This window comes from Phoenix dactylifera, unplaced genomic scaffold (genome assembly GCF_009389715.1).
Source record: "Phoenix dactylifera cultivar Barhee BC4 unplaced genomic scaffold, palm_55x_up_171113_PBpolish2nd_filt_p 000153F, whole genome shotgun sequence".
In the NCBI taxonomy this organism is placed as follows: domain Eukaryota; kingdom Viridiplantae; phylum Streptophyta; class Magnoliopsida; order Arecales; family Arecaceae; genus Phoenix; species Phoenix dactylifera.
Window position 1 is genome coordinate 963,456 of NW_024067702.1, and position 13,102 is coordinate 976,557.

Sequence of the window (13,102 nt, forward strand, 5' to 3'; positions counted from 1 at the left end):
TTCCGATGTGGGACTATTGGGCCTCACAAATGGCAGTTCTGCTTTATAACCAAATATAAGACCAAGCATTATCTGGATTGCACATTTGATTGGAACGCAACCATCTATCACATAACAAGTGATTCATGCAAATAGAAAAAGTGATGATGAAAGACCTAAGCCTTGTAAATGTCACCATTTGACGGGATCTCACTTGATGGACTTGGAGCAATTTATATTCTAAAGAACAATTAGTCTCCAAAATCAAAATGTGTCGTAAGTGATGAAATCATGTTCATTCATCAAATGGCTGCCATATATTCAACAAATTCGATTTCTCTTGCAACTCCTGCCGTGTGGTCTAGCCTGGTAGGAACTTTTTCCGGTCATAATCCATGGATTCATTAATGCCGCTTCCCTTCCCACCTGAAAACTAACTTCGTCTCACATTGCGATTGTTATAAAATATTCCAATTTCATGCAAAAAAATATTATTAACATAAATAAACTTTTAATATTTAATAAGTGATACAAGCAAGTATATTCTTGTTTTATTAATATTATTATTATTCATTTTCCTGCTATAACACTATATGATAATTATTGTAATAGTTCTTATTTATTTTAAATATTCTCTCCCCACATGGATCACGGTGGAAAGGATATTTGTTTTCCTCCCGTTTTCAAGGTTTTTATGCTGGCTATGATCTTGGTTTGACTAGGTGCGAGGAAACCCGTAAAGGAAAATTGAAAATATAGTTCTTAAAAAACAATAAATCCTTATGTATATGCCAATATGATGAATATATCAGCCAATATTTTCCGATGAAATATTAATTCGTTATATGATATCTTGGTTAATAGCCCTCGATTTTAATATGAAGGGCATTCTAGTATTGAGGGATTCTGTCACTAAGGAGTTCCAAAAAAAATTAGATGTAAGCAGCTTTATTTTTCCATGCAGAAATGTTATTTCTATATTTCTATCCCATGATACTTAAAAAATAGTGGAGCAATCTTACCGTTACGTCAAGACCTACAAAGAATTCTATGTACAGCATGGGAGCCATCCCACGATACAGGGACAATCGTGATTGATGAATTGGACCATCAATTTCGGTCCTTGAAAGATCCAGACTCGTATGATAAATCTAGAATGAATAGTTATTTAAAATAGCTGATCTTCTCAAGTTTGGGGACCAAACTTGATGATCCAGTTCTTGAATCATGCACGGTTGTTAGTGTATTATAAGATGGCCAAGATACATTGAGGCTCATGCTGAACATGAGATAGTGGTCCAGGAACACAGTGCCAGATGCATTACAGCTATCTTGCAATAGATGAAAAGATCCTTGAACTTGTGAGAATCCAAACTCTTATTATATTGGTTGAGGTTTCGATACCTCAAACCTGAAATATAGACCCAAGATGTTGAAAACTCCGGGGCGATATCACCTATCGTAATTTGGATGAGGAGGCCAAGTTTCACGTTGGCATTGGCTCCCTAAGCTTGGATGGCTATATGAGTAAAAGGTGGGATCAGCCCCTCTTAATTTCAACAAAAAGAATCTATTTGGGGACAACAATTTTATGAAAGGACAACCTGAAGGCTAAAGTTAGCTCCATTGCACAATGGAATATATTGATATATTAATAAATTCAAAAAAATTAAAAAAATATATATTTGGTGCTATTTTATTTTAAAAAAATTATTTTTATTATTTCTTGAATAATAAAATGAGGGAATTCTTTCTTCAATATTTTGAAAAACAGAAAAATTATAACTTTTACCGCAGCTATCATTACCACTTTCATTGTCCAACCATGGCTACCATCACCATTTATGTTGTCTCCACCATTACTAGTATCACCATTGCTATTATTGTCATCTCCATCACCATACTAAAGCTACCCCATAATTGCTCCTGCCATCATCCTCATCATCTCTATGATACATAGGGCTGGAAGTGGGCTCGGGCCGGCCCGAAGCCCATCGGGTCGGGCCGCGCACGGGCCGGGCTATGGGCTAGGCTTAATGCATTTCGGGCCGGGCTCGGGCTGAATGATTAAGCCCATATCTATTTCGGGCCGGGCTCGGGTATTTCATTGGCCCGCCCCGGGCCCGTCCAAGCCCGAGCCTGCTGCCAGCCCTGCCAGCCCGACTCGCAGGCCCGAATCGCAGCTAAGCCCGAGCCCGCTGCGGCGCTGCCAGCCCTACCTAAACGTTAAACCCAGTTCAGTTGCCATTGGAGCTAGGGATTTGCAGAGGTGGAGCCGCGGAGCGGACGAGCGGTGGAGGCGACGAGGCGTGGAGCTAGGGTTTCTCCGGTCGTCGTCGTCGTCGTCGTCGACTGTCCAAGCTCGGCGAAGTGGTGAAGAGGAGTCCCGACCATCCTATCGTCGGCCAAGCTAGGTTTTGAGGTACGATTACCATTTACGAATGATCTTCTTCTGTTCTTCGTTTTGGTTGGGATTTGCAGAGGCGCAGAGCGGACGAGCGGCGGAGGGCTTCTTCCGTTCTTCCGTTCTTCCATTCTTCGTGTTGGTTGGGAATGATCTTCTTCCGTTCTTCCGTTCTCACCCCCATCGCGATCTGAGGGCTTTCACCCCATCGCGATTTGAGGGCTTTCACCCCCCTCTGGTATCTATGTGATCTCTGCTTTGTTGTCCATCAAAAAATCTCTGTTTTGCTTTTTGCTTTGCTTTATGCCGAAATTGTATCTAGAGGAATGATTGTTTGATCTCCAGTCCCTCTAGATACAATTTGTTTAGATGCATATGGTTCCCTAAGAGAACAATCATCAGCAACATAACATTTGCTTGATATACAGCACCGAAAAAAAAGTAAAAAAAAAAAAACAAGGGGACACTCTTTTATGATTCACCAGCTTCGTGAGCCTGGGTCACAAATACTGCCATAATTTCCAAGTATTCCTGGTATTCTCAAGCTGCCCTGTCTCAGGAGGATGATGCTTACTGCACAGAAAGGCATCCTGAGTAACAATGAGAAAGGGGAATCTATTTCACAGACAGAAACACACACAAAGAGAGAGAGAAAGAAACTCTAGTAGTTATATACAGGACATGGTGTTCTGTTTGGTTGCCATCACCTCTGTTATATCAACTTGCTTGTTCGGTTTGGTTCAAACTTTTACTGATATTGTGGTTCATGGTGTTTATAAAGAGGTTGATCTGTGATTCTAATGTTATTTTGATGCAGTTGGTTTGCTTGCTGCAATTTTAAGTTGGCATCATTATGGATTGATGATTCGGAAAATGAATTAAGAAATTGGCAACCACATTCAGAGAACCACCCTCTCAGGAGTCAGGACCAACCGGGCTGGCCCAAATGGGCTCGGGCCGGGCTCGGGCCTCGTTCCTGTAAACTTGTTCGGGCCTCGGCCCGGCCCGAAGCCCGGAAAAAAATATCGGGCCGGGCTTGGGTAGGGGTGTGGCCCGGCCCGGCCCGGCCCACTTCCAACCCTAATGATACAGTTGCCGCCATAATCTCTGCCACAACTACCATCATCACTGCTGTTACTACTTTCATCCAATAAATACTAATTCTAAATGAAACATTAACATGCAATTTTTTTGCACTCCGATGGGATTGGGGTAGTTTATATTTTACAGAATAATTAATCTCCAAAATCAAATTGTGCCGTAAGTGATGAAATCATGTTGATTCATTAAATGGCACTCATGACTCATATATTCGACAAATTCGACAAGTCTTGCAACTCCTGCCGTGCGGTCTTGGCCTACCTACATTTAAAGTTCCCAGACCTTTCGTAATCCGAAAAAGGCTCGGACAAAGCCCATAGCCCTTTGTAAAGTGGAATTTAGTTATGATGCAATTCAATTCAAAACAGAAAGTGACTCCTTTTCTGCCTTCTTTCTGGCCCTCAGTTCCCACTGAAACCTTCCCCAGAAGCTCGAGTGGAGATCGGCCCGTCTTAATTTAATTTAAAAAGAAACATAAAGAACAGAAGAAACCGAAGGAGATCTGCGATTCGGAGATATCAATTTCATCATAAAAGAAAATTGACCTGAAATCTTAAGAAGCCTGGACCCGGAACTGAGTACATTAGGATGAAACATTTACCTAAATTCTTTAATTACTAGAAACGAATTCAATTAATCCGGAAAGAATATTGGAGCAAACACGCCGCCTTTCCAAGACTCGAAGAGGCCGCCGGGGTTTCTAGTTTTGTTGTAGCTACAAAGTTTTCGGAAAAAAAAGAAAACAAAGAAATGCGGTCCCATATACTTTTTTAGGATAGATTTCTAGAGTTGGACACTTTGAGATCTATGCAATTGATGGATGATGAAATTTGGATTGTTTTGAGACCTGTGCAGTGGATGGTCCAATGGTATAGATTCATGCAAAGAAAAATGAATCCTTCTTTTATAAGCTTGAAGAAATATTCTTTATCATAAAGATACGGATTCTCTTATGGAAAGAAGTTGAGAAATCATTTTCTATACTGTATGCACCATGTGGCCGTCCTATAAGATTGAATAAATACGTATCTAAATGCATTGATTGATAGAGATTGATGTATTGCACCGATGGTCAAATGATGCATAGGAAATAATTTCTGGAAGGGATGTGTATCCGTGGAAACCTCCTGCCCCGTTAACTAACGATTCGGTCAGGCCAACGAGTCGTGTCACCGTCGGTGATTATATTTATATTTACCTTCTTATCTTGGGCGATGGCCCAATTAAAGAGCCAAGGAGAATTCTGGCGTTGGACGAGCCAAAACAAGAGAGCAATGCCAGATTTTCAAACATCCTCCCACTGAAACCGGATATCATGCCCAATGAAATGATAGCCTTGGAGAGAGAATCCAGGTGATCTAATGCCTAAGAACGTAGTCGTTTTATTTATAATGCCGATTAACCAATTAGCAATAATATGAATCTGAATGCTTTATGTATTAAGACTATATTTGGATGCTCTGCATCAACTATTCGGCAAATAAAATCTCCATGCCATAGAATCTTAAAAAAAGTAAATAGGAGATTTTGGATTGATAGATTCTCAAGAATTAGAATACAAAGAATCTTTCTAGAGGTGATTTCCGGCATCCCCATTTGTTTGGGATCATACGAACCAAAAATTCTATATTAGCAAATTCTTTACTCTCCAATGCTGGTCTTTTCTTACCATATATACTATGGATGTATATTGGCTGGATAGATTAGTTGGGTGCCCAAAAGGATCCTAAAATTCAAAAAAATATATTTTACTATAATATTCTTTTGAAGTTTGAACAATCGATTAGGTTTAACCATCTTCCTATAACTAACTTTAGAACATGAACCCCTCAATACTTTGGCTTGGGAATATCAACATAGTAATTAGAAAAAAAATGATACGATGTTATTAACACCATATCTTAACAATCTAGCTGGCAGCCAAAAGCGAGTGTCACGTGAATTAAGTTCGATCGAATCAAAATAGGTAAGAATCACGTTACTCTTGCTAAGCTTGGATAGAATTTAGATGTGAAAAATCATACAAAGGATAAAAATTCTGGTTGAATAGGCAGAACTCGGTAGTAATGTGGATTATCAGGCTGAATGGTTAAGTCTTGACCATAAAAGATGCTTGGTAGAAGACCAAGGCCATCATATCGATCCCAGATTCTCAAGAATGGAGGATTATTGAAGGACGAATAATAAGCTAATAAAGTCTTCAATTGTTGTGTCAAAAAATATGAGATCGAAACCCATTCTTAATAGAGCTCGTAAGGGATGAAATATCCGGAGGAGGTTTATCTCCTGTTGCGTAGCTCATTGTTGTTGAGCTCTTTCTATCAAAAAACAAAGAGAGGAAGAAGAAAGAGAGCAAAAGTAATAATCAAGAGCGGGACAACTTAACTCAGGTTCATTTATTGGCACCCTTCTCCTGATATTTATGGTTGCAAGTCGATTAGATTGATCTGCTTCTGATCTAGAACCAATCTGAAATAAATCTGATCCAACATAAATCGATGTTATTTGGATTAGGCTTGGTTTGAACCATGACTCCTTTCAAATATGAATGGGCTTACAAAATCTTCAATTTGAACCCCAACTGACTCAAACGAATCCCAAACTAGTATAATACATATTTCATATTCCTCCTTGAATATACGGAATTAGTTTTCTTAATAAAGTTAGTTAATAATTCATGTTGTTAGTTATAACTATATATGATTTCTAATCAAATTTTATGTAGAATATAATATGACAATATTCACATGTTGCATACTATTACTTCATTTCATTATATATTTATAATATTAGATAGCCAATTTAAATATATATTATGGGTCACGTTAGGATTTTTGTTAACCCAATTTGACTCAAAAACTTGATGAATTGATAAATATAATATTATACCTGTCGAGTTAAATTGGAATGTAATTGGATTAGATTTAGATCAGGAGCGGCTCAATGGATTTGGGGGCCTAAGGTGAACTCACCAATAATAATAATAAATGCATTTAGAAATTATTTGGGGACCTTAATACATTTATAGCTAGGAGTTTTTTGGAGGTCTCAATGCATTTATAGCTAAGAATCTTTAGGCTTGGGGCCTCAATACTGCATTTATAGCTAAGAGTCTTTAGGTTTGGGGGCATTAATACATTTATAGCTAAAAGTCTTTTGGGGGCCTCAATGTATTTACAGCTAAGAGTCTTTAGTAAGGCTGCAAATCGGTCGGATCGACTCATGACCCAACCCACTTAGACTCGATTCGACCCAAATTTTTGGACCCGCAGGTTTGGGTCAAGTTCTAAAATTGGATCCATTCTATTTTTCAGATCAGGTTTAGGTTTACTGAATCCGGACCAGACCTGGACCCGACCAGACCCAATTTTTTTGGGTGAATTTTGGATCATTTATCTAACAACCTGATCCGATTCAAATTCGAATTACTCGTTTAGACCCGCAGACTATAGTCCACTAAGTTTCTATAAAAAAAATAGACAAAATAAAGGCAAAAGAAAAAAGGAGGTGGGAGGAGCGGTAAAGCAGTACTTACCCGAGCCCTATCACACCTCACCACTCACCACTCACCACTCCCCACTCCCCATGGCAGAATGTTATGTCGCCCTTAATGATGATGAGATGCCTCTCCACTCCCCACCCTTCCTCTGCCTTTCCTTCTCCTCCCCTCCTTCTCTTTGGTTTCAATTGATCCCGCTCGATCTCTATCCCTTCCCTTCTCTCTCCCCCTCTTCGATTCTTCTATCTTCTCTCTCGATTTCCCCCAATCTCGTTATCCTTGTCTTACCCCTTCTCTAGATTGCTCTTTTGCAATCTATCGGTGGGGTTTTTGAGAGGAGTTAGGGCGGATTCAGTGAGGGATTTGTGAGGTGGTGGGGCCATGGGAAAGGGTTCAAAGACTGGGTGTCAGTCGGCGTCCCACGAGCTCTTCAAGGACAAGGCCAAGAACTGGGTGGACGACTTTCAGGGGATGTTTAGTGACCTTTCACCTCCAGTCTGCCCGCAAGGAGAGCCACACCGCCAATGTCGCCATCCTCGAGGAGTAGGTCCACTTGATGCTTCATGAGTGGAAGGCCGAGCTTAACAAGCCCTCCCCCGCCTCCTCCATGCTCGTAATCCTCCTCATCCCTCCTTTTTTATTCCTTCCTATAATGTTGGTTCCGTGGAGTTCTCCATACGTCTCTGCCGCCACCACGACCACCACTTATGGAGGAGAGAATGGGAGGAGGGGAAGCGGCGACGATGGAGTTCCAGATGAGGGTTGGTTTAACTGGGTGTGATGAAGGGTGACCCAAATATTCTCTGTTAAAATTCTCTATTATAACCCAGACCCGACCTCGACTCGGACCCGACCCGGACTAGACCCGACCCAAATTCAAATTTTTTTGGTCGGATCCAAGTTATACATGGACCTGTCCCGATCCGAATGGCATGTTGGGTTAAAAATTATAGCCATGGACCTGACCTGATTCGACCCGATCTTCTATTGGGTTGGATCTGGGTCCAAAATTAGGATCCGAATAAAAAACCGAGTCCGATCGGGGTCATTTAAGACTCGAGCCGACCGGATCCATTTGTACCCTTAGTCTTTAGGCCAAAGCCTTAGGCGACCACCTTAGTCGCCTAAGGGTTAAGCCGGCCCTAATTTAGATTCTCTTTGTTGACCTGATTTATATATGGATTGGATTTGGATTGTACCTATCCTTGATCAAACATGAACTTTTTGCAGCCTTACTAATATTACCTTTTATAAGAAGCCTCAAGTTCAAAACTCAGTGGTGGCATTCTCACCATTATGCTTCCTTTTCTAATCTTTTTTTCTTTCTTTGGGTGACTGGGTCCATTGGCTGGTAAAAAAAGGCTACCTCCAAGTTATGCCTCCTACTCAATAAACCTAAAAGTTTTTGTTATCCTAATTATAAATATATTTTTATGATGTAATACTAGCTAAAATTATATATGCAACTCAGTTACAACTTAGTTAGTCATGGAATCAAAGTGTTTAATTGAAAGATTGCTATATATTACTAATTATTAATTGATATATTTATAAAACCAAATTGTTAACATAAACTGGAGGCTAGTTATCTAGGAATTAAATCATGAAACAACAATAAGAAACTAATTGCATCTACTTAGTGTGGATAGTGAAACGCCGGTGAGAGCTTGCCATGTAGCCCACGGCTGACCAATCAAAATCCACCACATGGCCAATCAGAGAGATGTTATCATGCCTCGGACTCGGATCCGTGACACGGCCGTACTATTGCCGACTACCGCATCCCGGACATTACAGATGCATGAAGAGACTTTTAAATTTTAAACTCTCTCCCTAACTAGCGACAGCTTGGCTACGATCGTGAGAGGTTTCCATAATCACACAACAAATGAGTGAGATGCATGAGCTAAACACCTAGGCTTAATCTTCATAAGAGCTTGCCATGAAGCCCATAACCGACCAATCAAAACTCACCACATGGCCAATCCTAGGGATATGCAGAGAGACTTTCAAATTTCAAACTCTCCCCCTGACTAGCGATAGCTTGGCTACAATCATGTGTGGTTTTCACAACCGCACGATGAATTAGCAAGATGCAGGCTAAACTCTGGGTTATAATCTTCAGGACACGCAATCTCTTACCAAAAATGGCTAATTTATGTGCCCGATTTTTTTGGTGATAGGTACCGATTCTTTCCTATATATACATCTCCTGAGGTATCCTCTTAGTAAGTATTTTTGAGCTCTAAAAGTGCTCTATTATTCTCTTTCACTACCGCTCTATCTCTCTCACAATATCTCTATTGTTCTCTAAGTGTTAGTGTAATTTAGGCATCAGAGTTCCCTTGCCGGACACTCTCTAGCAAGAGAATTTTTCTATCTTTATTATTTCAAGTCAGATCCTACATCAGAGCAAAGTTCGAAGCAAGATCTCTGCCATTTAACGCTACATCAGGGAACGATCGACATAGGAGCTATCACCATCTGAGTACAACAACCACTAAATCGTCATTGTAGAGACGAGCAGTGATCTTTAGCTAACTTTCTCGATCATAACAGCCAATAGTTCGAGCACTCTAGTATCTTAGTCAGCTTGATGCCTTGGTCAGGCTGATTTCCGATGTATCTGAAACCATGCTACGTGTCTTGCAAAATTTGTGAAATGAAGCCAATGGGGCACATGGAGTTTGGTTTGGAAAAGAACCATACTCTACTTCAAAATTGTCATCATGGATAATGTGATCAAACATTGCCTCGTTTTGTCAATATTTGTCATGAACCCCTATTAAATTCAACTTGGATGGTGGCATCATTAGATTAAATTAAACATTGTTGGGAGTTTTGTTATGTAAAATAAATAAATCTAATTTTACTTATAAGATTTGTAATTTAGTGCATTTTTTATGCACAATCCACAATGCTTTGCATGTTATTTCACAATCACACACACACACACACATATATGACTTCCAACTAATGTTGCTGGTATTAAAGCAAGCATTGCAGGGGAAAGCCCGCCCTAGTATTAAGAGCATCTAGTACTGATCCTCCGTAATCAGAAATAATAGGAAGATATTTACTGAAATCAACTCCATTCATTAAAATGATTACATAGCAAAAAGAGATAACTTACCAAAATTTGGTGATATATAATTGAATTTTGAATTTGAATCACCATAACCTGGCCTTATTTTGTTTCCGAACTTAACCATTAAATACATCAAATAGCTGCATGCCTCTAGTTTGCACACCATTTGAATTCCGTCATTATCTTAGGACTCGTTTGGTTCAAAAAAAAAAATGGTTAGCAAAAAAAAAAAAAATTGTTATTTGATTAGAGTTTTCAAAAAAGAGAAATAAAAAAGTAACATTTTTATTAGAATAAAATTTTCATATCTTATAAAAAAATATGAAAGAACTACTCTCAAGCCATCAAAATTTATAGATAGGATCTTTTCTTTTATTAAAAGTATAATAGATATTTCACACAATTTTTTTAGAAAATGCGCCACATTTTTATGGTCAATCAAATATTTTTCAGGCAATCATATTCACATGATTCAGCTTTTTTTAAAAAAAAATATTTTAGTGAAAAAAATTCTTTTTACAAACCAAATGAGCCGATAAATATTGCTTTGTAGGATTGACTAAAAAAGAACAACATTTTACCTCAAAATTATTCCAAAGTCTCCATGCCCCACTATTAATCTACCTATCTATGCCCATCCTTTAACAAATGCCACTTGAATCTAACTTTTATTTAGATAAATATGTAGATATTATTTTGTGAGCTTCCAATTCCTTACAAATTCTTTTATTTGGATATTATGTTTGTGCAGAAAATAGTTGAAAGTTTTTTTTTTCTCCTTCCAGACTTGTACCAGTTTTTTAAGTTGCGTCTTTTGACCCACTTTCCCGCTTTCCTCCCTTCCTACTTATTATCCCTGCCAACTCCACTTCCCGACCCGTTATTCTCTCTCGCGGTGTTGCCGGCTCCGATGAATCACCGCCATCCAGTCTCCGCCCTTGTTCTCCTCCTTCCCTTGCTTCTACTCACCCCTCGGTGCTCAATCGCCCAGTCCTCCCCTTCCTCCGGCCGCAACAACGACGACGACGACGACGACGAGTCTTATTTCAACACGACAAATTACAACGGTTCGATGGCGATCCTGATCGTAGTGTTTATCATCGCGTTCTTCATTACGGGGTTTTTTTCGATGTATATCCGGCGGTGCACCGGCAACGGCACGGAGTCGGGCCGCGTTTCCGTGCGCGGCGGCGCCGGGTGGGGGCAGGAGGGGCTGGACCCAGCGGTGCTGGAGACGTTCCCGACGCTGGTTTACTCGGAGGTGAAGGGGCTCAGGATCGGGAAAGAGGCGCCGGAGTGCGCGGTTTGCCTCAGCGAGTTCGAGGACGACGAGACCCTCCGGCTCCTCCCCAAATGCAGCCACGTGTTCCACACCGATTGTATCGACACCTGGCTCGCCACCCACGCCACCTGCCCGGTCTGCCGCTCTAATCTCGTCCCCGACCCCGACGCCCCACAAACCCCCGCATCCAATCTCCAACCGCCGGCGCCGGCGGCCGTGGAGGGGACGGTGGGTGGTGGGGAGAGGGCGGATGCGGCGCCTGCGGAGCAGGTGGAGATCACGGTGGACGAGGAGGCGGCGGAGATGGAGAGGAGGGAGGAGGCAGCGGAGATGGACAGGATCGGAAGCCGGAAGCGGGCGATGCGGTCGAGGTCGGGAAGGCGGCCGGCGAGGTACCCGCGGTCGCACTCGACAGGGCACTCGGTGGTGCAGCCGGGGGAGAATCTCGACCGGTTTACTCTCCGACTGCCGGAGCACATCCTGATGGAGATCATCGCCGCCGAGAAGCTCCACCGGTCGACGAGCTGCGTCGCTTTCCCGACCGCCGGGGAAGGGAGCTCGCGCCGGGGATACGGCGGTGGTGGAGGGAGTGGATGGGAGGGGAGTAGCCGCGGTGGGAGGAGCATCCGGCTGGGGCGGTCAGGCCGGTGGCCGTCGTCGTTCTTCGTGAGGACGTTCTCGGCGAAGATTCCGACGTGGAGGAGGGGGGATGGGGAGGGCTCCGTGAAGAAGGGGGATGGGGAGGGATCCACGAGGGGGAAGTGCTTCGCCGTGGCGCCCTTCGACTGCCTCGACGGCGGCGGGAAGGCTGAACGCGTCGCCGACGAGGACGAATCGTCCTGTGACGCACTCGCCCGGCAGGTTTGACCGCATCGAATTTTTTTTCCTTTTCAAATTTACTACTTCACTATTGTATTGAATAAATCAATTAAAATACACAAGGGGGACATGGCGGCGTAAGAGCGCGAGAAAAGATTGCCGTTTTGGACTCCTCGTTCAGAAGAAAGATGTGCTGCCGCTGAATCTCGGAACGAGATCGGAATGCAAGAAATGGAGCTGAACCGACTGGCCGAGAGATGGAAAATCTAATTTTTTTAAAAAATAATTTATAAGAAGTCTGTTTCATAGAGTTTTCAATAAAAATTTCCAATGTCTAAGAATAGAGAAGCAACAGTACGAAAAAGAGAGATTTCAGTATAATTGAGTTCTCTATGAACAATATCGCATATTTGAGTTGATGTGACGTGCACTGGTCGCCAAACAATAGCCAATCGTATGTTTACGGTGTGAGCATCGGTTGCCAGAATCGTCAGTCGGCACATGTCAATTGGCTCCTTGGCTAGTCGACTCCTTGGCTAGGATCGAAGTCGCTCACTTCGATTTATGACCCAGGTCGAGGAGGCCGGTTCGAGATGGAGGTGTCCAATATTTTTTCATTAAGGTGTACTAGATTTTTTTTCTTTTTTGTAGAAATAGACTTTGTTATTCAATGGAATAATTCTTGCTTCATCCATTAGATATATGTTTTTAAGATTTTTATTTTTTTCGTAGTGATGGCAATTTGAAGGTGGTTTCTAAGCGGTGGCTAAGATTAAGAATAGACCGGAGAAAAATAAAGAGAAAAGAAAGATGGATGACAGTGGCAAATAAGAGAAGAGAAGGTTTAATTTAACATTATATATATGACTTTCAATGGAATGTTGATGGCATATTTTAGGTTGGAGATTGCAAGTTTACCATTTTCTAAGA

At 41.6% G+C, this 13,102-nt stretch overlaps 1 protein-coding gene across 1 annotated transcript; it reads left to right on the forward strand.

Annotated features, from left to right (window-relative positions):
* The first annotated feature begins 10,921 nt into the window (after window positions 1-10,921).
* LOC103695609 (E3 ubiquitin-protein ligase ATL31) lies at window positions 10,922-12,863 on the forward strand. Its single transcript, XM_008776980.3, has 2 exons — window positions 10,922-12,214; window positions 12,296-12,863. The coding sequence occupies exons 1-2, from the start codon at window positions 10,982-10,984 to the stop codon at window positions 12,311-12,313; spliced, it is 1,251 nt and encodes a 416-aa protein (XP_008775202.1). The 5' UTR covers window positions 10,922-10,981; the 3' UTR covers window positions 12,314-12,863.
* The last annotated feature ends 239 nt before the right edge of the window (window positions 12,864-13,102 follow it).

What these genes read in the sequence shown, in the direction of transcription:
- LOC103695609 (XM_008776980.3), top strand. Translation starts at nt 10,982, where the DNA reads ATGAATCACCGCCATCCAGTCTCCGCCCTTGTTCTCCTCCTTCCCTTG.